The sequence below is a fragment of the Pan paniscus genome, chromosome 19, assembly GCF_029289425.2.
Source record: "Pan paniscus chromosome 19, NHGRI_mPanPan1-v2.0_pri, whole genome shotgun sequence".
Classification (NCBI taxonomy): Eukaryota; Metazoa; Chordata; class Mammalia; order Primates; family Hominidae; genus Pan; species Pan paniscus.
In genome coordinates this window covers 89,455,791-89,478,586 of record NC_073268.2, presented here as the reverse complement: position 1 = coordinate 89,478,586, position 22,796 = coordinate 89,455,791, and the positions used below count along the sequence as shown (strand labels likewise).

Genomic DNA, 22,796 nt, shown 5'->3' with positions numbered 1-22,796 from the left:
CTGAGGCCTCAGCTGAGGCTCAGTCTGGGGCTGAAGGCTGGGGCTGAAGTCCTCTCAGGGCGCACGTGTTTGTTCACATGTCCAGTGTTGGTGCTGGCTGTCATCTGGGGACCTCAGTTCCTCTCCATGTGGGCTGCTCCCACATCTGCTTCGGCTAGATTGAGCTTCCTCACAACATGGTGACTGGATTCCAAGGGCGAGTATGGAGAGTGAGAGCCAGGTGGCAGCTGTATCGTTTCGATGACCTAGTCTCAAAAGTCACATGGCATCACTTCCTGCACATTCTACTGGTCAAATAGTCACAAGCTCCCTCGACTCAAGGGGAATTGACCTATGCCCCACCTATCAGTGAGAGGAATGTCCATCATACTGTAAAAAGAGTATGTGAATAGTAGCAAAATATTGATGCAGCCATCCCTGGAGAGACACAGCCTGACATACACATATCATCTCATGAAATACTCAGTACAACCTGTGAGGAAGGAGCCCTTCTTAACTCCATTTTATAGAAGAGGAAATTAAGGCTTGACAAAGTCAAAAGTTTTGTCCTAGCTGGGCACAGTGGCTTACACCTGTAATCCCAACGCTTTGGGAGACCGAGGTGAGAGCTTTAAGCCAGGAGTTCATGACCAGCCTGGGCAACATAGCGAGACTGTGTCTCTACAAAAAAAAAAAAGAAAGAAATCTACCCAGCATCATGGCTAATGAGTAACAGAACGACAGAACTAGGATTTGAAGTCAGGTCTAAAAAACTCCAAAGCCATTACCATTACACACACTGTCTACCAAGTATAGAACAAGGATGCCAGCAGCAGATTTGATCTTTTGAAACACTTAATTGACTACATCCTTCCAGAATGCTGTAGAATCATGGTGCTTTGGTGACTCTTGGCTTCCTCTGGTGGCATTCCAGGCAGTGGCCCAGCCAAAATACAGGCCGTGGGGTGGGAGGTAGCAGGACGTGGTGTGGGCATTAAGGCAAGAAAGGTTGTCTAGGGTCAGATTAGGGAAGAACCTTGAGTCCAGGCCAGGGAATTTAGACTTTCCCAGGGCAGTGAGGAGTTCCCAAAGGCTCCAAGGTCAGAAAAACTAATCAAGAACAGTGTGTAAGATGGACAGAAGGGGATCTGGAGTTGGGAGGCATGCCCAGGGTCTGTGCAGCTGGAGTAAGGCCAGCCCATTGGCAAGGCTGGAGGAACCAGAGGGACCTTGGTAAATGACAGTAATGTCCCAGAGAAGTTGAAAGGCTTGGTGGGGGCAGGGAAGGGAAGCTCCACCAAAGGCTCCAGGGGTTTGAGTTTAGGTAATTGGGTTTGCAGGGCATGAGGGGAGTTTTTTTGTCTGTTTGTTTTAGTTTTTGTTTTCTGTGAGATGGAGTTTCCCTCTTGTTGCCCCAGGCTGGAGTACAACGACCCCATCTCGGCTCACCGCAACCTCCGCCTCCCAGGTTCAAGCGATTCTCCTACCTCAGCCTCCCGAGTAGCTGGGATTACAGGCATGTGCCACCATGCTCGGCTAATTTTTGTATTGTTAGTGTAGACGGGGTTTCACCATGTTGGCCAGGGTTGTCTCGAACTCCTGACCTCGTGATCCGCCTGCCTCAGCCTCCCAAAGTGCTGGGATTACAGGCGTGAGCCACCGCACCCGGCCAAGGGGAGATTTTAACAGAACTTAGGATGCAAGGAGAGCTTGGCAAGGAGGTGACGGAGGGCCCTCCTTGGAGAAATGCCCAACAGACTGTTGGAAATTGGATCTCAGAGCTCAGGGCAGAGCCAGAGCAGAAGGCACAATTGTCACTTGCAGGGAGATTGTGGTCAACCCATTAGGCCAAGTGAAGCCGCCAAGGGGCCAGCATGGCTGGAAAGAGAATCAAGACTAGGGCTTTGGAAAATGAACTTGTAGGCCCGCATTCTCAAACGATTGTGTGACAGAATCTGCAAACCAAGAGAGTGAATCAGGTACTCAGAGAGCCAGATGGGTTGAAGCAAGGCCTTTCTGTGCCCTCGGGGATGCCTGGGAGGGAAGGAGAGTGGTGAGCACCTTTGTGAGTTTGCCAAGTCTCAGGAGATTCTGAGACCCACCCAATTCAGCCTTAGCTCACGTTGGAACTACCTGAGCAGCTTTAGAAATACTCAGGCCTGGTCTGGGCACAGTGGCTCACGCCTATAATCCCAACACTTTGGGAGCTCCAGACCAGCCTAGGCAACATAACAAGACCTCGTTTCTATTAAAAATAAAATTATGCAGGCATGGTGGTACACACCTGTAGTCCCAGCTACTCAGGAGGCTGAGGCGGAAGGATTGCTTGAGCCCAAGAGGTTGAAGCTGCAGTGAGCCATGATCACTCCACTGTGCTCCAGCCTGAATGATAGAGCGAGACCCTGTCTCTAAAATAATAATAATAATAAACAAATACTGAGGTCAGCCCACACACCCCAAAAGATTCTCACCTCTGGGAATATTAAAGGCTCCTCAAGGATGCTAAAGTGCAGCCAGGTTGGAGAATTCCTGGTAGAAGGAGAGGAAGAAGAGTCAGTGGTCTTAGAGGAGTTGAGAAATAACACCCAATGCAGTAAGAGGGGACCGTGTGGCTTAGGATGCGGCTCCCTTGGTTAGGGAGGGATCCGCTGGGCAATGGGGAAACAAAGGCCTATAAGTCAGCAGTGTGAAATCTTTCTGCACGTAGGAATTCTGTGCACAGGTCGAGGCACATCCTAGTGATGGCTTGGGGTGATGTAGGCTGGGCACGGTGGCTCACACCTGTAATCCCAACACTTTGGGAGGCCGAGGCAGGCAGATCACTTTAGGTCAGAAGTTCAAGACCGGCCTGGTCAACATGGTGAAACCCCATCTCTACTAAAAATACAAAAATTAGCTGGGCATGCTGGCGGGTGCCTGTAATCCCAGCTACTCAGGAGGCTGAGGCAGGAGAATCACTTGAACCTGGGAGGCAGAGGTTGCAGTGAGCCAAGATCATACCACTGCACTTGGCTGATTGAAGCCTGGGTTACAGAGTGAGATGAAAGAAAGAAAGAGAGAGGGAGAGGAGAGGACAGGAGAGGAGAGGGAAGGGGGGAGGGGGGGGGGAGGGAGGGAGGAAAGAAGGAGGGAAGGAAGGAAGGAAGGAAGGAAGGAAGGAAGGAAGGAAGGGAGAGAGAAGAAAACGGAATGATGTGGGATGTCTCTCATCCCCACACTCCACACCAGTGAAATCAGAAGCTTTGGGGGTGAGGCTCCCATCAGCATTTTTTAATTCTACAGGTGGTTCCGACACACAGTCAAGTTTCGGACAAATAATATGCTCCTCACAGTTGAACATGGACACACTTGCCAAGCATCTTGCTAAAATGCTGCTTCTGATCCAGCAGGTCTTGGGGGGCCTGAGACTCTGCATTTCTGACAGGTGCCCAGGTGTGGTGCCTAAGCACCTGCCCACGGGCCACAATCAAAGTAACAGGGATGTCCATTAATTTTCAAGGGTGTGGTAGAGACACAAATACCCCTTCCCAAACCCTATCTCCAAGCCTCCGTGTTGTAATTAGTCTCCCTACCCCCTTGTCCCGCCCCGGCAGGCAGGCAGGCTGGCTGAAGAGTTTCCTACCCGCGTCTCCTCTGCTCTGTGCTTACCTCCTGGCAGGCAGAGCCAGGATAAATGTTCCCCTCCTTATCTGCCAAGGCAGTGGCATGTTTTAAAAGAGCAATATGGTGTTTATGTTCACACATACACACAAACTCACACACTACACACTATACACCCAAGGCACAGGAGAGAAACGCTGTCTGCACTCATTTGCAAGCATCTAAGACCCCATTCTCTCAGCATGCCCACCCTTCTCTCCCTGAAAGGGCACGGAAACCTGCCCTTCACCTCACACAGGAACCCCCACCATGCTGAAGGGCACACTGTAGGGCAGGGGAGGAGGAGCTACATAGCCCGACTCCAGGGTTTAAGGTCCGAGTTCAAATTCTGACTCTGTCTCTTCCTAGTTAGGTGACCTTAGACAAGTTAACTAACCTCTCTGAGCCCATTTGAGCAGTTTTTTCCATTGTGAAATGTGTGAAATGATGACCAACCTCTCAGGGTGGTTGAACGAATTGGCCGATTGAAGGATATAGGGATATGAATGGAGACAGTAGCTTAGGGCAGGGTGCTAGTGGTGAGGCAGAGAATGGGGTGGCCCGAGCAAGGTGTCCTCCTTCCCTGTGGTCATCCTGTCTGCCCCAAATTTTCCATCCATAGCCACCACTCCCAACCTGGGAGCTGGGCAGTCCCTGAGGCTGACCTCCCGCCCCTGATCCTACTGCCGTTGTCCCGGCTGCAGACATGGGGAGCTTTGAGGAGGGTGAGAAGCACCAGAGCGTCTCCCACGGAGAAGCAGCTGTCATCCGTGCCCCGCGCATCGCCAGCTTCCCCCAGCCACAGGTGACCTGGTTCCGGGACGGCCGCAAGATCCCGCCCAGCAGCCGCATGTGAGTGCATCGCTCTGAGGGGACGGGGAGGAGGAGGGGAGTCTGGGGGAGGAGGTTTGGGGCCAGATAAAGTCTCCCTTGAGTGTGGAGGAGGGCCTTTGTGCAGAAGCTCCTTTCAGCTCCTGTGGGACACAGCCAGGTAGGGGACCTCCCAGGGGCTTTCTTAGGATGCACAGGCAAGGACTTGGGACCATAAAACCCACGCTCGGTCCCCTTCCTGGGGAATCCCAGGGCGTTGCCTCCACCGTCAGCTGGAGAATAAATCTGCTTTTCAGAGCACTTGAAAAACCCAAACAGGCACATACGAAGGCGCTGTCACCGTGGTTACAGGCCCAGGACTCAGGCCAGTGGCGCCGGGGGACCTTGGAGAGGCTGGTGTCTCCTGGGCAGCCGGGAGGCCCTGGGCGCGTCCATTGACAGGGTGTTTACTGGTGTGTGAGGGCTGTGTGTGTCTTGGCTGTGCGGCGGAGGTGTGGCCAGGGAAGCCCTGGGCAGAGAAACACACAGGCCTCTGAGTGTTCACAAGGCCGTCTCTGTGTGCCCCCTGGGATTGGCTGGGGCAGCCTAGCCTGTGGGCAGGAGGATGGAGCCAACACCCCACACCTCCGCAGAAGGCGAGCAACAAAGCGTTTCCTCCTGAGATACACCCATCTCCCCGCCCTCCTGAGCCACCCCCAGGTCTGGAGGCAGCTGGGGCTCTCCTCTTTCCAACTCCAGCTCGCCTCTTTCCAACTCCAGCTCTCCCCTGCTTCCAGAAGACCACCTTCTGATCTACCCAGGCTGCGTGCACACAGGACTGAGCCTGTCCTGGTCTCTGTAGAGAGTGGAGGCGTAGATGGATGGTTCCTGCCTTTGGGGAGCATTAAGTCTAGTTGGGGGAAGGAAGCATAGTAACAATAACAATAATAATAATATCACTATCACAGGCCAGACGCGGCGGCTCACACCTGTGATCCCAGCACTTTGGGAGACTGAGGTGGACTGATCACTTGAGGTCAGGAGTTGAGACCAGCCTGAGCAACGTGGCAAAACCCAGTCTCTGCTAAAAATACAAACATTAGCTGGGCATGGTGGCAGGTGCCTGTAATCCCAGCTACTCAGGAGGCTGAGGCAGGAGAATCGCTTGAACCTGGGAGTCAGAGGTTGCAGTGAGCCGAGATCGGGCCACTGCACTCCAGCCTCCAGACAAAACCAGACTCCATCTCAAATAATGATAATATCACCATCATCATCATAGCAGCTGCCGTTTATTGAATGGCTGCTATGTCCTGAGGACTGAGCTAAGCACACCACACACATCCCCTCTCTTTCCGGACAGCCACACTCTGTGAGGAAGAAGATGCTGTCAATCTCGTTCTCCTTCCAGTCCGCAGAGCACCTGCAGAAAGGAGGCGTTGTTGAATGAATGACCCTCACAACAACCCAGTGAGGTACTGGGTTTCTCCCCGTTTTACAGGCAATCAAGTGAAGTTCCCAAAAGTTTAACTACTTTGCCAAATCTCACACAGCTGGTCAGCACTGGCGCTGCGTCCAGCCCTGCCAACTCCAGAGTCCGGTTCTTTAATTCTTGTATTATGTGAAAAGTGCCTGAAAACAGGTTCACAGACGCGATGAAAACATACTGTTTGTGGGGAACAAGCCCTGTGGAGTATCTCAACCTAGCTACCTGTTGAAATCATTTGGGAGTTTGGGGATACAGTCATGTGTTGCTTAATGGCAGAGATACATTCTGAGAAATGTGTCATTTGGCAGTTTCATTGTTGTGTGAACACACACCTAGATGGTGCAGCCTACTACACACCCAGGATGTACGGTGTAGTCCATTGCTCCTAGGCTATAAACCTGTACAGCATGTTACTGTACTGTAGGCAATTGTAACACAATGGTAAGTATTTGTATAAATAAACATACCTAAATATAGGAAAGGTACCACAAAAATATGGTGTAAAAGATTTTTTTAATGGCACACCTGTATAAGGTAGTTTCATTATAATCTTATAGAACCAGCATCATATATGTGGTCTGTTTTTGACTGAAGCATTATGCAGTGTGTGACCGTGTACTGATCCTTGGGCTCTATCCTAAGACTCTCTGACTTAATTGAAATGGGATGGAATTTGAGCATCAGAATTTTTAAAAGCTCCCCAGGTGGTTCTAATGTGAGGCCAGGGTTAAGAACCACCATGCTAGTATGTATCAGCTACCCATAGCCACAAATATGCTGTGTAACAAAACAGCTCAGTGGGCCAGGTGCAGTGGCTCATGCCTGTAATTTCAGCACTTTCAGAGGCCAAGCCGGGCAGATCACATGAGGTCAGGAGTTCAAGACCAGCCTGGCCAACCTGGCAAAATCCCATCTCTACTAAAAATACAAAATTAGCCAGGCATGGTGGCACATGCCTATAGTCCCAGCTGCTCAGGAGGCTGAGACAGGAGAATCGCTTGAACCCGGGAGGCAGAGGCTGCAGTGAGCCAAGATCACACCACTGCACTCTAGCCTGGGTGACAAGAGCGAGACTCCATCTCAAAAAAAAAGAAAAAAAAAACCCAGCTCAGGGCTTAGAGCAATACACATTTCTTTTTCTTGTGAGTATGCAGGCTGGTGATTTAGGCTGGGCTTGGCTGGGTGGTTCTTCTGGTCTTGGCTGGGCTCTCTCACTTGTCTGGGACTAGCTGACTTGTCTGGGTGACTGGGGTGACTTGGCTGTGCTGCACAGGAACATACACTTTTCCAGCTTCTGCTAACATCCCATGTGCCAAAGCAAGAACATGGCAGAACTCAGAATCAAGATGTAGGAAAATAGACTCTGTTCCTTGAGCAGCAGGACCTGCAAAGTCACAGCACAAAGAGTGTGGATACAGAGCAGGGTGAAGAATTGGAGTGGCACCCCAGGTTAACAGGGGACTCATGCTGTGTGAGTCAGAGTGTACCCTCTTAGGCCTAACTTATGCTCAATAAAACCAGCAGAGAATGGTTCTTAGCATGGATGTTTCTTAGCGTGGATGTTGAGATTTTGCTGTGGAAGGGGAATGCTCTCCACACGGGTTTTGGGACAAGTAGACGAGTCCCAGCCCCATCCCAGCTCCCTTTCTGAGGTTATTTCCCATGGCCTATTGCAAGCCAATCAATTGGTAGTGGCTGCCTGGAACACTGTGTTGAGAAGGATTCTGAGGTCCCATCTAGACTCATTAGAATGAATATCATGATTGATTAGCAATGTCTGCCATGGCTGTGTGAGGGGTGTGCTGGCACTTTCCTGCTACATTTGTTGTGGTGGATGAAACCCTTTCTACAACCTACTCCCATCATCCCTTTCCTAACACCTCTTCACCTCCTTTTCTCATTCCAAGCCTCTGTCCTCATCCTCTTTTAATTCCCACAACCCTGTGGCACCAGGACAGAACACCCTGGCCTGCACACACATGCACACCTCCCTGGTCACACACACCCCCGGCCCCTGCACACCACTGCAATGTTCCTACCACCTACATGATAGAACACTCTGGGGGTTTTATCCTGGCAATTACAGCAAATTAATATTCATAAGTGAGCAGAAAGGGTCCCTGGCAGCAAATTCCCTGGTGTCTGTGTGTCAGAGATACACATCTGATGAGTGCTATCTGCCAGAGGGGTGTGCAGGGCACAGAAGGCGCTGCTATCTACAGAAAGCCACTCTCACTGGTGGGGCAAGAGCAGAGATTAGCACCACCTCACCCATGCCCCGGTGCTCATTGTTGCAAAGGAGACAAGATTCCTCATAAAGATGCATGCTGGGGGCTTTGGACACATTCTAGGATAATTTATTTCATTCATAATTAAATTATCAATGGGGGCTGCAGGGAGCTGAGAAAAAGGGCCTGGATTAACAGGAGCAGTGGGGGGAAGGGAGGGCAGGGCTGGGCCAATCAGAGCCATAGCAAAAGCCTAGTACATTGAAACCAGGGGGTGTGGCTGAAAAATGGAATCCAGCCCCTGCCCAAGAGTTGAATTCTGCTGTCTGTGTCCCCCAAGAATTCTTCCTCCAGCTTCTTTCCATCTGGGTTGCCTCTGGGGTGCAGTGCCGCAGGTTGAAAGCCCTCCTGGGTGCCAGGAAGAGCACCCAGTACAGTACAGTACAGCATCATCCCAGGAATGTCTATCAACGAGATGGACATTCTGGAGAGAGCCACAAGCCCAGGGACCTTCCTTCACTGCCTGTGGGGGTCGCAGAGAGGGCAAGTCAAAAGGTATCTCTGCCTCCTGTTCCACTCTGTGTTTAAGACTTGAACTCAGGCCCTGGGGGTCCCAGTCCAGGGTGCTTCCCTCCAGGCACTAGTTAAAGCAGAGCCCAAAATCTCAGTGACTTCACACCATAGAAGTTGAGTTCTTGCCCATTTATTGTTGTTTTTGTTTATGTTTTTGTTTTGAGATGGATTTTCGCTCTTGATGCCCAGGCTGGAGTGCAATGGCACAATCTCAGCTCACTGCAACCTCTGCCTCCTGAGTTCAAGCAATTCTCCTGCCTTAGCCTCCAGTAGCTGGGATTACAGGCATGCACCACCACACCTGGCTAATTTGTATTTTTAGTGGATACAGGGTTTTACCATGTTGATCAGGCTGGTCTAGAACTCTTGACCTCAGGTGTTCCACCTGCCTCAGCCTCCCAAAGTGCTGGGATGACAGGCATGAGCCACCGTGCCCAGCCCCATTTAAAGTCCTACCATGATGAGAGGCAGGAGTTTTGCCATCATCAGCACACAACCTTCCAAGTTGTCCTGCTCTGCCAGAGAGAAAGGGGGTGGACATGAGGATCGCGCAGGAGGCACTCACGGTCCAAGCTTAGCAACGGTGCACATCCCTTCCTCCATATCCCACTAGTTCAGCCTCACTGCCCCACCCGGATGCAAGCAGAGATGCAAAGCCTGTCTCTGGCTTCCCAGCCACTGCAGTCCATGACACAAGGGAAGCCTGAGACTGAGGTGGGTGCGGCCATCTCTGCCATCTTAATATGCACTCTACCTAGGACAGACCATGTCAGGCATGGTGCTCTTGACATCTGGGGCCTGATCACTCTTCCCTGTGAAGGCCTTCCTGTGCACCACGGGATGCATGCTTAACAACACCCCCGGCCTTGACCCCTATTGTTAGTGGCGCTCCCCGAGCTGGCAACCAAAAGTTGTCCAGACATTGTCATCCCTGGAGGGCAAAGTCAACCCTGGTTGAGAACCACTGACCCAGAAAGCTTGATCATGATATAGACAAAATACAGTGAAAGGAGCCTTCCTGATCAAGAAAGAGATGAAATTGGAGGTGGGAGCCTTCTTGGAGACCAAAAGGGTCCTAAGACAGGTGGGTGAACTGGAACGTGGGCCAAGCTATGCCCAGTGTGCCCGCTGGAGGCTTGAAGCTGCTTCTATGGTAGTCATGGATGTGGCGTGGCTGGGGGAGCTGGGCCGGCATGGTCCCGGCACATAGTGCTCATGAAAATCCTGTCAGCCCTGAAGCTGGCCATGTCCCGGTCTGCGGGGTGGGAAGAGACAGGTGGCAGGCTACAGGGCTATCTTGGGCCTAATGAGGAAACAACAGAAGCAGCAACAGGAATCAGAATCCTTCAACCTCTGGGCTGGAAGAAATCTTACAGAATACCTGCTTCCACCCCTGCACAGAGGAGGAAAGTGAGGCCCAGCAAGGAGGAAGCTGCATGCCCTTTAGAGGCTAGGGCCAGAGCTCCATTCCAGAGCTCACCCCCTGCCCCAGCCAGAGCCCTGCACAGGGAGGACCCCTCCTCCAACTCTCAGCCACCCTCACATGCTATACCTAAGGGCAAGTCCCTGCAGGAAACTCTCAGGTGGGAAAATGACCACTATCCCTGTCTTATTTTAAGCTTTTGAAATATTTTCGCCTGGCTGTGGCCCCACCTCCTATTGCCTCATTAGCTGGAGGTTAAAAGAACTCTCCTGTTTTTTGTTTCTTGTTTTTTTGTTTGTTTGTTTGTTTTGTTTTGTTTTTTTGAGACGGAGTTTCGCTCTGTTGCTCAGGCTGGAGTGCAACGGTGCGACCTCGGCTGGCCGCAACCTCTGCTTCCCAGGTTCAAGCGATTTTCCTGCCTCAGCCTCCCGAGTAGCTGGGATTACAGGCATGCACCACCACCACACCCGGCTAATTTTGTATTTTTAGTAGAGACAGGGTTTCTCCATGTTGGTCAGTATGGTCTCGAACCCCCGACCTCAGGTGATCCACCTACTTCAGCCTCCCAAAATGCTGGGATTACAGGCGTGAGCCACTGCGCCCAGCCAAGAGCTCTCCAGAAAAAAAAAAAAAGAGGTGGGGGGGCATCATTAGGGTACCCAGGAATTGGGGGCAGGAGGGCTTGGCTTCCTGCTTCCCAGAGCTGTGCCAAGGGTGTGATTCTCAGCATGTGAAGCACCAAAACCAGGAGAGAGTGGGGTGAAAACCAGCACAGCCGGGCTGGGAGAGTGCTGGGCTGGAGAAACATTAGTGGGGATGTTTATTTGAGAGCCTGTTTAAAACTCTGTAACATTCACCTAATGGGAAAATTTGAAAAGAATTCAACTGGATTTGTCCTTGTTAAACTAACATTAAGGATGTTTAACAGCTGTCTCAGGCCCATCGCATTAAAATCCAGAGATATACTTGACAAACTAATGGCTTTGTTTGTCACTGGGAGAATGGGTGGAGGGAGGAAGAGCCGGTGTGGGTGGCGCTTCTGGCTCCATTGCACCCACATTCCATGGAGCCTCCAGCTTCCTGCTTGGACAAGCCCCTTTTCCCTGCCAGAAAACCTGGCCTGAGAAGGGGCTGCATGATGGGATCCCAGCAAAGGAAACCGGCTGAGGCAAACAGCCCATCACCACACCCCAAAGCACACCAGCCTCTTTTTCCCTCCTAACCAGCCCACCTAGTCCCACTCTTGGTTATGAGCTTCAGAGAGGTAGAAACTCCAGCTGGGTATGGTGGCTCACACCTGTAATCCCAGTACTTTGAGAGGCCAAGGCAGGCAGATCACTTGAGGTCAGGAGTTTGAGACCAGCCTGGCCAACACAGCAAAACCCTGTCTTTACTAAAAATATAAGAATTAGCCGGGTGTGGTGGCATGCACCTGTAATCCCAGCTACTCAGGAGACTGAGGCAGGAAAATCACTTGAACCGGGGAGGCGGAGGTTGCAGTGAGCCGAGATCGTACCATTGCACTCCAGCCTGGGTAACAAGAGCAAACCTCTATCTCAAAAAAAAAAAAAAAGACTGGGCACAGTGGCTCATGCCTATAATCCCAACACTTTCGGAGGCCAAGGCGGGCAGATCACGAGGTCAGGAGATCGAGACCATCATGGCTAACAAAGTGAAACCCTGTCTCTACTAAAAATACAAAAAATTAGCCAGGGGTAGTGGCGCGCACCTGTAGTCCTAGCTACTCGGGAGGCTGAGGCAGGAGAATCGCTTGAACCCGGGAGGCAGAGGCTGCAGTGAGACAAGATCATGCTAGTGTACTCCAGCCTGGGCAACAGATCGAGACTGTCTCAAAAAAAAAGAGGTAGAAACTGATACCCAGAAAGGGGACTGAAGGGAGACAGGACTTCCAGAAGTTGACGTCACCAGGTGACCTGTGGCCTTTGAGTCCATCAATCCTGAACAGATTTAGGATTAGGGTTAAGGCATGGATTCTGGAATGGCCCTGCATTTCTAAATTCATTAGCATTCATTTGTCATTTACTTATTCATTCACCGACATTCACTAATCCATGCTGAGAACATTTCTTCAGTGTCTGGATGCACATCATGCAGAAATAACCACACACAGCCATGGAGGCTGTGACCTGAGAAAGGGCAGAATTCCAAGGGGATACCTGGAAGCCCCTCGCCCAGTCTTGGGGTAGGGGCCAGGGAAGCTTCCTTTGGGTGGTCTCGGCGTCTGGGCATGAACGTGCTGTCTCTGGGTCTGGTTGACAGCATCAGCACCGTGTTTAGCATTCTCTGCAAACTAAACGTGGCGGGATGTAGGCAGTAAGAGGTTGGGGAGGGGGTGGCAGGAGGGGCCCTGGGAGGCTGGGGACTGGGAGATATGGTCAGGCTTCCCCCTTAGGGTTTCCACTCCCACTCCCTGGAGGTTCAGAGCCCCTCAGGCCCGTCAGAGGAATCCTTTTCCTCTTCCCAGAGCCATCACGCTGGAGAACACCCTTGTCATCCTGTCAACGGTGGCCCCTGACGCAGGTCGCTACTATGTGCAGGCTGTTAACGACAAGAACGGGGATAACAAGACCAGCCAGCCCATCACGCTCACCGTGGAGAGTAAGTACGCGCAGGGCCGGGACCGATCTCGGAGCGGGTCATTAAATCTTGGCAATGGTGCTCCAGGGGATCATTGGGAAGATGGAGTGGCAGAGGAGGGGGACAGGGAAGCTAGGGGACGGCCGGGGGGAGCCTTCCCAAGGAGGACGAGACACAGCAGAGCCAGGGGTGCCTGGGCAGAAAAGGAGCAGCTGAATGCTGGAGCCTGTTCCCATGACATGCCTGAGATCCTGCATCGGTAGAGAGGATGCTTAGCACGACTGTTAGCAGGGCTACCAGGGACCCAGGGAGGGGTGGGGCAGAGGAAGAGTGTGTGCATGTGTGAGTTGCAGCCACTATCGGGGCTCAGATGCTGACCAGGAGGGCATGTGGGTGATTGCAGGGTTGAAGCTTGTTTTTACAAAAATATACTAACTGCCTCTACTTGGCTGTCACATAAGAAGTGCTGTCTATATTGGGAGCCAGGTGGTCCCTGCTGATGGGAAGACAGGCCCTCTGCCCAGGCACCCACCTAAAACACCTCCATCCTCAGACACCTCCAGCTCCCTGGGCGAAAGGGGCAAAGCCCTCCCTAAAACTCACCACACAGTGAGACACACACAAAAGCGTGACTCCCTTGGTGTGCTTTGGCAAAGAGACGCTTGTCCAGCCAAGACTGAAGCCAGTTTTGTTTGGAGGGACGAGATGCTGAGATGTTCTTTCTGGCCTGGTTCTCCCTACTGGACGAGCCCCTCCCTCCATACTCCATTCCCAAGACAGAGAAGGAGGGAGGGGTGGACAACCGAGGAGCAGCCTAGGCCCAAATCCCAGAGTATGTGGGGCGGCAGCTGAGCCATCACACAAGCTGGGGGAGGCAGATGTTCACCTCCCTCCACATCTGTACAACTCCTGCTCTCAAAGCAAGCCTCATTTATCATCCTTGGTCACAATGGTACTTGCCCACCAGCGGCAAGATGAGGGTGTGGACCAACCTGGGGCCTTTCTGTGCTCTTATTCTGATCCTAGCCTCTGCTGTCCATGTCCAGAGGGCCCAGGACATTCCCAGGCCTTGCCGTCCCCATTCCAGGGCCTTTCACACTTCAGCAGGAACCGCTTCCCATTATCCCAGGGATCTCCTTCCCCTACTCAGCATCCAGTCTGCCTAGAAGGAAATCTGAATGCGGGGAGGAGAGTTTCATTCTGGAGACTGACCCATCAGCGTCACAAGTATATCTGGAGACCGACCGTCAGGGTTGAGGGTGTAACCTCTGACATCGAGTCAGGGTCTCAGTCAAGTCTCAGCAGCCTGGGCCCCAGCCCATACCCTGGGGCTGCTGTTTCTATAGGAGAAGGGAATTTAGTCATCAAAGAGAGGTGCTTCTCCCCATATAATTTCTAGTGATCAGATTCCCTGGAGTCTCATGGAATCCCGTCATTTGGTAAGAAGCAATGTCAAAGACACAGGAGTGGTTCGTGGTCCAAGTCAAAGCCAGGCATCCTCCTAGGTGACTCAGTTTACCCTGAGACAGAATCGGGGCCTTTCTCTCTGTTCCCCTTCTCCGGCATCCAGCTCCTCCTCATAGGCGTTAAACTAGGCTACTCTTCCTGGCTGACTTTGGGAGTCATTCGCTCTCTGCTCCATCCCAAACCACCCAACCCTCCAGCTGGCCCCAGGGAGGTGGGCGGGTCACCTCTGACCCCCTGTACCCACCCAAGCCCTGCCTAGTCACCTGCTTCTCCCACCCCACTGCCTCTTGGCCTCCTGCCATCACGCGCTGATTTATCCTGAATTCAGAGCAGAATCAGCTGATTTTTAGCTAATTTCTCTTCCCACAAGTGACTGCACTTGAAAACCCTCTTCCTCTCTGTGACACAAATCCCCAGCCTGCCTGCCTGCCTGCCAACCAATTTGTGAGGAGCAATTGCCGCTTCGCCCACCACCAGCAGCAGCTCCCCTCATTCCTCTCCTGGGCCTCACCCCTCCGTCTGCTCTCCCCTCCGCACCGCTTCCTCCATCCCTCCTGGACTCCAGGAAGTCCAGCTTTCTGCACCTCTTTATAGGGACCCTATGCTCTTCAGAACCAGAGAAGGAAAGAGCAAGTCTGGTGACCCCAGAAGTTGCCCCCTGCTCAGGATAACCCTGGTGACCTCATTCGGACTGTCACAGCTCCTGAAAACCCCATGCTTGGGTGGATACCGGGGATCAGTGCTACACTGTCGAAAGGAAATAGAATGTGAACCACATGTGAAATTTTAAATTTTCCAGTAGCCCCATTTTTTTACCAAGTAAAAAGAAATCGTTGACATTCATTTTATTACTCTATTTTATTTAACCCAACATAACAAGAAGTTATCTTTTTAACATACAATCAATGTAAAGAATATTAATGGGATATCTTCCATTGGTTTTTTACATACTAGGTCTTTGAAATCCTTGTGTATTTTACGCTTATATCACATCTCAATCTGGATGTGAAATTTTCATCCGAAATACGTGATCTGTATTTGGATTTCACAAAATTTATAGCTGAAAAGTAGAGTCGTATGCATAAGTTGTTCCGTACATGCTTAAAAGTGTTCTAATAACTGAATTGGGGATCCATTCTTAATTAAATGTAAATTAGTTAAAACTAAATCACATTAAATCAAAGGGACACCAGCCACATTGCAGGAGCTCATAGGCACGTGTGGCTCGTGGCCCCTGCATTGGGTGGTTCAGGTCACAGGGCCTGGATACCCCGGCTCCTGGGCAGCTGGAGAACAGGCATCCCAGAAGCCTGCCCAAGAGAGGGGAGCAGCTCACACCCCTGCCCCACCGCTCACCGACCTGTGGCCCAGGCGAGTCCCATGGTCCCTGAGCCTCAGTTTCCCCATCTGTAAACTGGTGCCTATGGCAAAGTTGGGAGGACTAAATGAGGTGGCCCAGGTGGGTCACATGGTCTCTGAGCCTCAGTTTCCCCATCTGTAAATTGGTGCCTATGGCAAAAATGGGAGGATTCAATGAGGTGATTCAGGGAGAATGGATCACGTTAGATGTCCCTTGTCGTGGCTGTTACGCAAAGCGTCTGGGGCAGTGAGATCCAGTGAGGCCCCCCGTGTGGGGAGCCCCCTACACTTCCTCCCACCCCAGGGCCCACCCTATGGCAGGAGCTCACCGGGAAGACACCCCTCCTCTTTGCTCGGGCTCACCTGTGATTTTCATGGTCTGGCCTTTGGAGCCCCATTTACCCCAATAACCCACTTGTGCTGGGGTGACCTTCATTAACAGTAAATCTGCTCCAGGACTCACTTCTCTGAGACCCACTCAACTCCTGCTGTCTCCCAGGGAGCCACGCCATGAAATGCCTGAGGCCTTGCCCAGTACCCTGCAGGGCTTAATGTGCGTCCCCGAGCCTGCGACTCCCACCTCTCCATAGCCTCTGAGTCTGTCACTTGGACTAGGGCTAGCAGGGAGAGCTCTTCCCTGCACAGGCAGGCAAATCTCCAGAAGGGGAGGCTGTCATTTATTGAGCACCTACTGTGTACCAGGCACTCTGCAGTCACCCCAGACCAGCTTAGCCGCCCCCTTCCCGGCAACCATCACACGCTCTTTCATTCATTAACCCCACGAGCATTGGTTCGACTTCCTCTGGGACATCACCCTCCATGAGGACAGACCCTGGCCATCTCGCTTGGTGGAGAATCTCTGGTGCCTGGAACACAGCCTGGCACGTGTCAAGCATTCACCTAGGAAAGATTTGTTGAGCTGGGGCCTGAATTCACACAACCCTGAGAGGTAGTGACTTTCACCCCATTTCCCCCTGAGAAGACTGAAACTCAGTAGGATGAAGTCACCAGGATATCTGGGGGCAGAGCTAGGCTTTGAGCCCAGGTCTTCCTCACCCCTGGGACCCTTTCTCACTGTGCCAGCATCCCTGGCCACCTCAGCCCCCATCGAGCCCTGCAGGCTGCCACCTGGGCCTGAGCACATGGCCATCTCTCCTCCATTCCTTCCAGAGCCAACGAGCCAGCCCTGAGCCCTGGGGCAGCCCTCGTATTTTTAAACTCAGAACTCGCCTTCCTTGAGGTCTCCCTGTTTACCTGGCTGTGCCATGCAGCGCTCTGGCTTGGGCTCTAACTGTCTGTCTCCTACTTGTGCCCCATTAATCTGAGCCGTGTTACCTGCGCGCCCCCACATGTAATAAACAACTTAGAGCACACTTTTATGGATTCAGCTATATCAGCAGCTTTCAATCCGATCGCTCTTTATGGCACCTACATGAGGCTTTTATATTGTTGCAATTATTTTGTTTTATATGCTTCCTTTCTTTCCCCCTTCATTTTACTTTATTTTTTACATTTTATTCACATTCTTCCTGGGCCTTTTCTAGCAAGGCCTGGAGTCAAGGAAGGAAAACCTGCCCAGGGCTGACAAGGTGGCCCAGAGGGGCAGTGGGGCCACTGTGCACCCTCCCCTTAACCCCATAAAGAACAGCCTGTCACTGTCACCGCAGGGCCCAGCATGTCATCATGGCCTACTACCTCCAGAACCTTCTGGAAAGGGGCCAACTGGATAGATTTGTTGTGGAGAAAAAGTCCTCAGAGGTTGTATTTTCAGGAGCCATGGATCAGGCATACACAGAATATTGGAGTTTATGCCAATATCGGGCCTACACTGACTCATCAAGATGAAAATCTGGCCTCTACTTTAAAAAAAAAACTCAAAATATAAAAAAAAGGAATTGCTACCACCTCTATTAGAAGAGTTTGGAGTGTTTCTCTTTTTTTTTTTTTTTTCCCAATAAAACCCCCTTACAGGAAGTTCTTGTTCATTTCGATCATCGACCCTGGGAGTTGGACGATGGTAACTCTAGATCCATTCATTTGTTCACTTAACACACGTATTTGAGCACTTACTGTGTGCCAGGCATCCTTCTTCGTGCTGGAGGAGTGGTGGTCGTCAAGACCGCAGGAGTTGGCCAGGCCTGGTGGCTCACACCCGTAATCCCAGCACTTTGGGAGGCTGAGGCGGGTGGATCATCTGAGGTCAGAAGTTCGAGACCAGCCTGGCCAACATAGTGAAACCCTGTCTCTACTAAAAATACAAAAATTAGCCAGACATGCTGGTGGCACCTGTCATCCCAGCTACTTGGGAGGCTGAGGCAGGAGAATCACCTGAACCTGGGAGGCAGAGGTTGTGGTGAGCCAAGATCGTGCCACTGCACTCCAGCCTGGGCAACAGAGCCAGACTCCGTCCAAAAAAAAAAAAAGACTGCATGAGTCAGCTCTTGGTGCCATAACAAAGCACCGCAGCTGGGGGCTTACGAAGCAAACGTTCCACCTCCCACCATCCTGGAGGCTGGAAGTCCCAGATTGGAAAGCCAGTATGGTCAGCTTCTCTTCTCAGCTTGCAGATGTCTGCCTTCCAGCCGTGTCCTCACATGGCGGAGAGAGAGCCAGCTCTGGCCTCTTCCTCTTTTTATAAGGACATGAATCTGAAATATGGAAATATTCACACCTAACAAGTACCTGGAAACCTGCTTTCTGAGAGTTTCATCCTTAACTCTTTCATTTCATTCAATGAGAGAATTAAAGTATTACATGCTTTTCTAAGCAAAAGTTGACAATATGTTAAGAGAACATTTTTCTTTTTCCTTGGGACCCTCATTGGCCCTCATGAGGCCCGGCCCTCGTGGCCTCATCTAATCCTAATCACCTCCCAAGGGACTCCTCCAAATGCCATCACATTGGAGGTTAAGGCTCAACATATGAATGGGTGGGGGACACAGCTCAGTCCATAGCAAAGACCCATGAGGTTCCTGGTCAGGGAGAATTTTAGTCTCTTATGGCCTGCACAACAAAGTACTACCAGCTGAGTGGCTCGCAACAGAAACTGAGCCTTTCACAGTTCTGGAGGCCAGAAGTCTGAAAATCAAGGTGTCAGCAGGGCTATACTTCTCTGAAGATTCTAGGGGAATCTCATTTCTTGCCCCTTCCTGGCTTCCGGTGGTGGCCAGCAATGCTTCGCATTCCTTGGCTTGTGGCCACATCTCTTCACTCTGCCTCTGTCTTCACAGAGTCTTCCAGGCTGTGCATCTGTGTCTCAATTTCCCTCTTCTTACAAGGACACCAGTCGTATTGGATCTTGAGCCCACCCTGATCCAATATGACCTCACCTTAACTAATTACAAACCTGTAATGATCCTATATGCAAATAAGGTCACATTTACAGGTGCCGGATGGGCATGAATTAGCGGGAGGTATGTGGGGGTAGGGGGCCGGTGACTCTGTTTGACCTAGTACAGAGAGTTTGCATTCTGGTGAAGGAAGTAGACAATGCAGAACTAAACCAACAAGGTCAACCCAGGCAGAGGGAAGGATTTGAAGGGAATGGAACAGGACAGGGTGGTGGTGGGGAGAGGGGGGTGTGGCTGCTTTACAGGAGGGGTGGGGAAGGCCGTCAAGGTCAGCGATGTCTCTCCTTGGACCCTGGTGTGGTGACTCATCAACAGAGGAAGTGGAGGGATCAGGTAGTCCCTGGGGTCAGTGTCTGGAGGTCTGCTCTGGGGCTGCCCCCATGGCCACTTGCTCCACTTGGTAAGGACAAAGACCTCCCAGGGCATCAGCCTCTAATGAGGCTGGGCAGGGATAGGATTTCCATCCTCTGCCCCCAACTAACATCTGATCTCTCCCCAGATGTAGGGGGGCCTGCAGACCCCATCGCACCCACCATCATCATCCCACCTAAAAACACCAGCGTGGTGGCCGGGACCTCAGAGGTTACCTTGGAGTGTGTGGCCAATGCCAGGTAGGTAGTGCATCTTCCCTCGCTCCCGCACCCGTAACTCCAGCTGCTGCTCCCAAACTGCGGGCTCCAGGGAGAGCAGCCAGAAGCCACATCACCTGAGGATCCAGGACAGGGGAGGAGGGATGCAGGGAGACCCGCTGGCTGTTGTCAGAGGGTTGCTGTGTGCAACCAGGGCTGGCTTGTTCTCTGTAGCCCAAGAAGAGAAAACCAGGCCCTGGATGGAAGTTACAGGGAAGGGGACGTCAGCCTGGGACGTACAGGACTGGAGGGAGGGTGGACTCACTTCTAACCCTTGGAGGAGCCCAGAGGGAGTGGGTGGCCTCTCAAAGCGAGCCCTCTTGCATGCAGGGTTGTGCAGGAGGGAAGTGTGCATGGGAAACGATTCACATGGTGGTTAAGAGTACGGCTTTGGGCGCGATGGCTCCTACCTGTAATCCCAGCACTTTGGGAGGCTGAGGCGGGTGGATCACCTGAGGTCGGGAGTTCAAGACCAGCCTGACCAACACGGAGAAACCCCATCTCTACTGAAAATACAAAAATTAGCCAGGTGTGGTGTCACGTGCCTGTCATCCCACCTACTCTGGAGGCTGAGACAGGAGAATCGTCTGAACCCAGGAGGCGGAGGTTACAGTGAGCTGAGATTGCACCATTGCACTCCAGCCTGGTCAACAAGAGTGAAACTCCATCTCAAAAAAAAAAAAAAAAAAGAGTATGGGCTTTGGAGTAGGGCAGATCAGGGGTCAGGAGCCACCAGAGCCCTTCCTAGCCATGTGCGGCCCTCACCTCTCCCACACAGGAAACAATTATGAAACCCCTGAGCCTCATTATGTGTGGCTAAGTGCCTTCCGTGCCCTGTGTCCTGCTAAGCACCTTCCCACAAGACCTCTTTTCTCCCAAAACAATGTATGGCATAGGTGTCACCACTTCAGAGCCCAGAGAGGGCAAGCGGCCTGCCCAACGTCACCCAGCTGGATGATAGCTGAGTTGAAATGCACTGCCCCCTCTCCCCCAGGCCTGTACTCACTGCCGCCCTCTGGGCCTCAGTCTCCACATCTGTAAAATGGGAATGATCTGAGCACCAACCCCAGCGGAAGGCGCATAGGCCGCGCGCTGACCCAGCCTGACCTGACCCTTCCTAAGTGCACTATGAAGTTAAACCAATGCGATGGGCAGGGGGTTAGACTGATGATCCCCCCGAGGTCCCCTTGACCTGAACCTTCCTGGAGAGGGAGAGCGTGTCCTGTAGCAGCATTTTTTTTTAAGACAGGGTCTCACTATGTTGCCCAGGCCAGTATCAAACTCCTGGGCTCAAGTGATCCTCCTGCCTCAGCCTCCCAAAGTGCTGGGATTACAGATGTGAGCCACCGTGTCCAGACTTTTTTGTTGTTGTTATTATTTTTGGCAGCATTTCTACAAGTATGCTCCTCCCATCCCAGGTTTCTCACAGGCATGGCGTATTAGCGCATTTGCATTGCTATAAAGGAATACCTGAGACACGGTAATTTACAAAGAAAAGAGGTTTATTTGGCTCACGGCTCTGCTGGCTGTACAAGAAACATGGCACCAGCATCTGCTTCTGGGGAGGCCTCAGGAAGCTTCCAATCATGGCAGAAGGAGAAAGGGGAGCCAGCGTGTCTTATGGCAAGAGAGGGAACAAGAGAGAGGGGAGGAGGAGCTAGGCTCCTTTAAACAACCAGCTCTCACATGAACTAACAGAGTAAGAGCCCACTCCATCACCAAGTGGGTAACACCAAGCATTGTGGATCACATTTCCACATGAGACTTGGAGAGGACACACATCCAAACCCCAGGACATGGGCAAGGCCACCAGGGTGCAACTGTGCAGTGAAAGCCCTGAGAAGCCCCTTGATGAAGAAACTGCCCAGCGTCACCTCGAGCTACTGTCACTCAAGCCACTGTTTCCCAGACGTATGCGGCCACAGAACTCCTTTTCCATGGGGCCCTTCTGAATACCCCCATGGCACTAGCAGGGGCCCACTTTGGAAGATCCGTCCTCAGGGACCCACCAGGTGCTAAACAGGAGTGTCTGGACAGACCCAAGTCTCGGGGGCTTGGGGGTGCAGGGGTTGGTGATGGTGGAAAGCCAGGCCAGACTCACACCCTTGCTCTTCTCTTGCAGTTGGGGGGTGGGTTTTTCTGTCTGTCTGTCTGTCTTGTCTGCCCTTATTTCCCCTTTTCAAACTCTGGGTGTTTCATGTTTCTGTCTGTCACTTCCCTCACCCTCATCTCCTCCGTGTCACTGATCTGTGGTCAGATGGGGCACAGCACACAGGGAAGACCAGAAAAAAGAGCTGCAAGCCAGGCTGCTTTCCTGCTTTGCCTGAGCTGCCAAGCCCTGAGTTCCAAGTCCATCAGCAGGCCCTGTTCCAAGCACTTCACTGGCACTAATGCATTCATCTTGGCTACAACCCCCTGGGCGGGCACAGATGCACCCACTTTACAGAACAGGAAAGTGAGACCCAGAGCCCTGTGGGAACTTGCCCAAGATCTTGCATCTACAAAGTGGCAGGAAGGTGGCAAACCCAGGCAGCCCGGCTCCCAAGCCCACACTCCTTACCACCCCCTGCCCTGCCTCTCGGGCCTCTGGGAGTCCTCATGGCTGAACACTGGCCTTCCCTTGCCCTCTGCAGGCCCCTGATCAAGCTACATATCATTTGGAAGAAGGATGGGGTGTTGCTGTCAGGCGGCATCAGTGACCACAACCGCCGGCTCACCATCCCCAACCCCACCAGCAGTGACGCCGGCTACTACGAGTGTGAGGCTGTCCTGCGCAGCAGCAGCGTCCCCTCTGTCGTCCGGGGCGCCTACCTCTCAGTGCTGGGTGAGAGAGGGTGGCGCTGCTAGGGCTCCCCCGAGGGGTAGGGGCAGCACGGCAAGGGTCCTCCTTAAGGGTGACCCCCTACAGTGGCTGGATCAAAGCGAGCATGGCTCTGACCCCCTCCCCTGGTCCTTCCTCCTGCAGAACCGCCTCAGTTTGTCAAGGAGCCAGAAAGACACATCACTGCGGAGATGGAGAAGGTGGTGGACATCCCCTGTCGGGCCAAAGGTAATGAGGTGGCACCGCTGGAGGGGGACAAAGACCCCAGATCTTCAGCCTCTCTCGTCCTCATTGTGGACATTTCTAAATTCCAGCTTCTTCTCGAGACCATGTCACTAGGCAGAGAGTCTGTCTGGCTGTCTGAGCAGGCACCCCAGGAAACAAACAGGCCAAATTACCATAATCTCAGGCTGGAAATCAACCTTTACGGTACC

General features: G+C 52.2%; 1 protein-coding gene across 2 annotated transcripts in view; it reads left to right on the top strand.

The window, feature by feature from the left end:
- The window catches only part of SDK2 (sidekick cell adhesion molecule 2), a 316,025-nt gene that overhangs the window by 188,671 nt on the left and 104,558 nt on the right, over positions 1-22,796 (top strand). For both annotated transcript variants that reach the window (XM_008965925.4, XM_003813355.5), the window contains exons 4-8: positions 4,323-4,470; positions 12,624-12,757; positions 19,412-19,523; positions 22,175-22,365; positions 22,507-22,590. In XM_008965925.4, the coding sequence (XP_008964173.3) occupies positions 4,323-4,470; positions 12,624-12,757; positions 19,412-19,523; positions 22,175-22,365; positions 22,507-22,590 (669 nt within the window). The remainder of the gene's footprint in view (positions 1-4,322; positions 4,471-12,623; positions 12,758-19,411; positions 19,524-22,174; positions 22,366-22,506; positions 22,591-22,796) is intronic.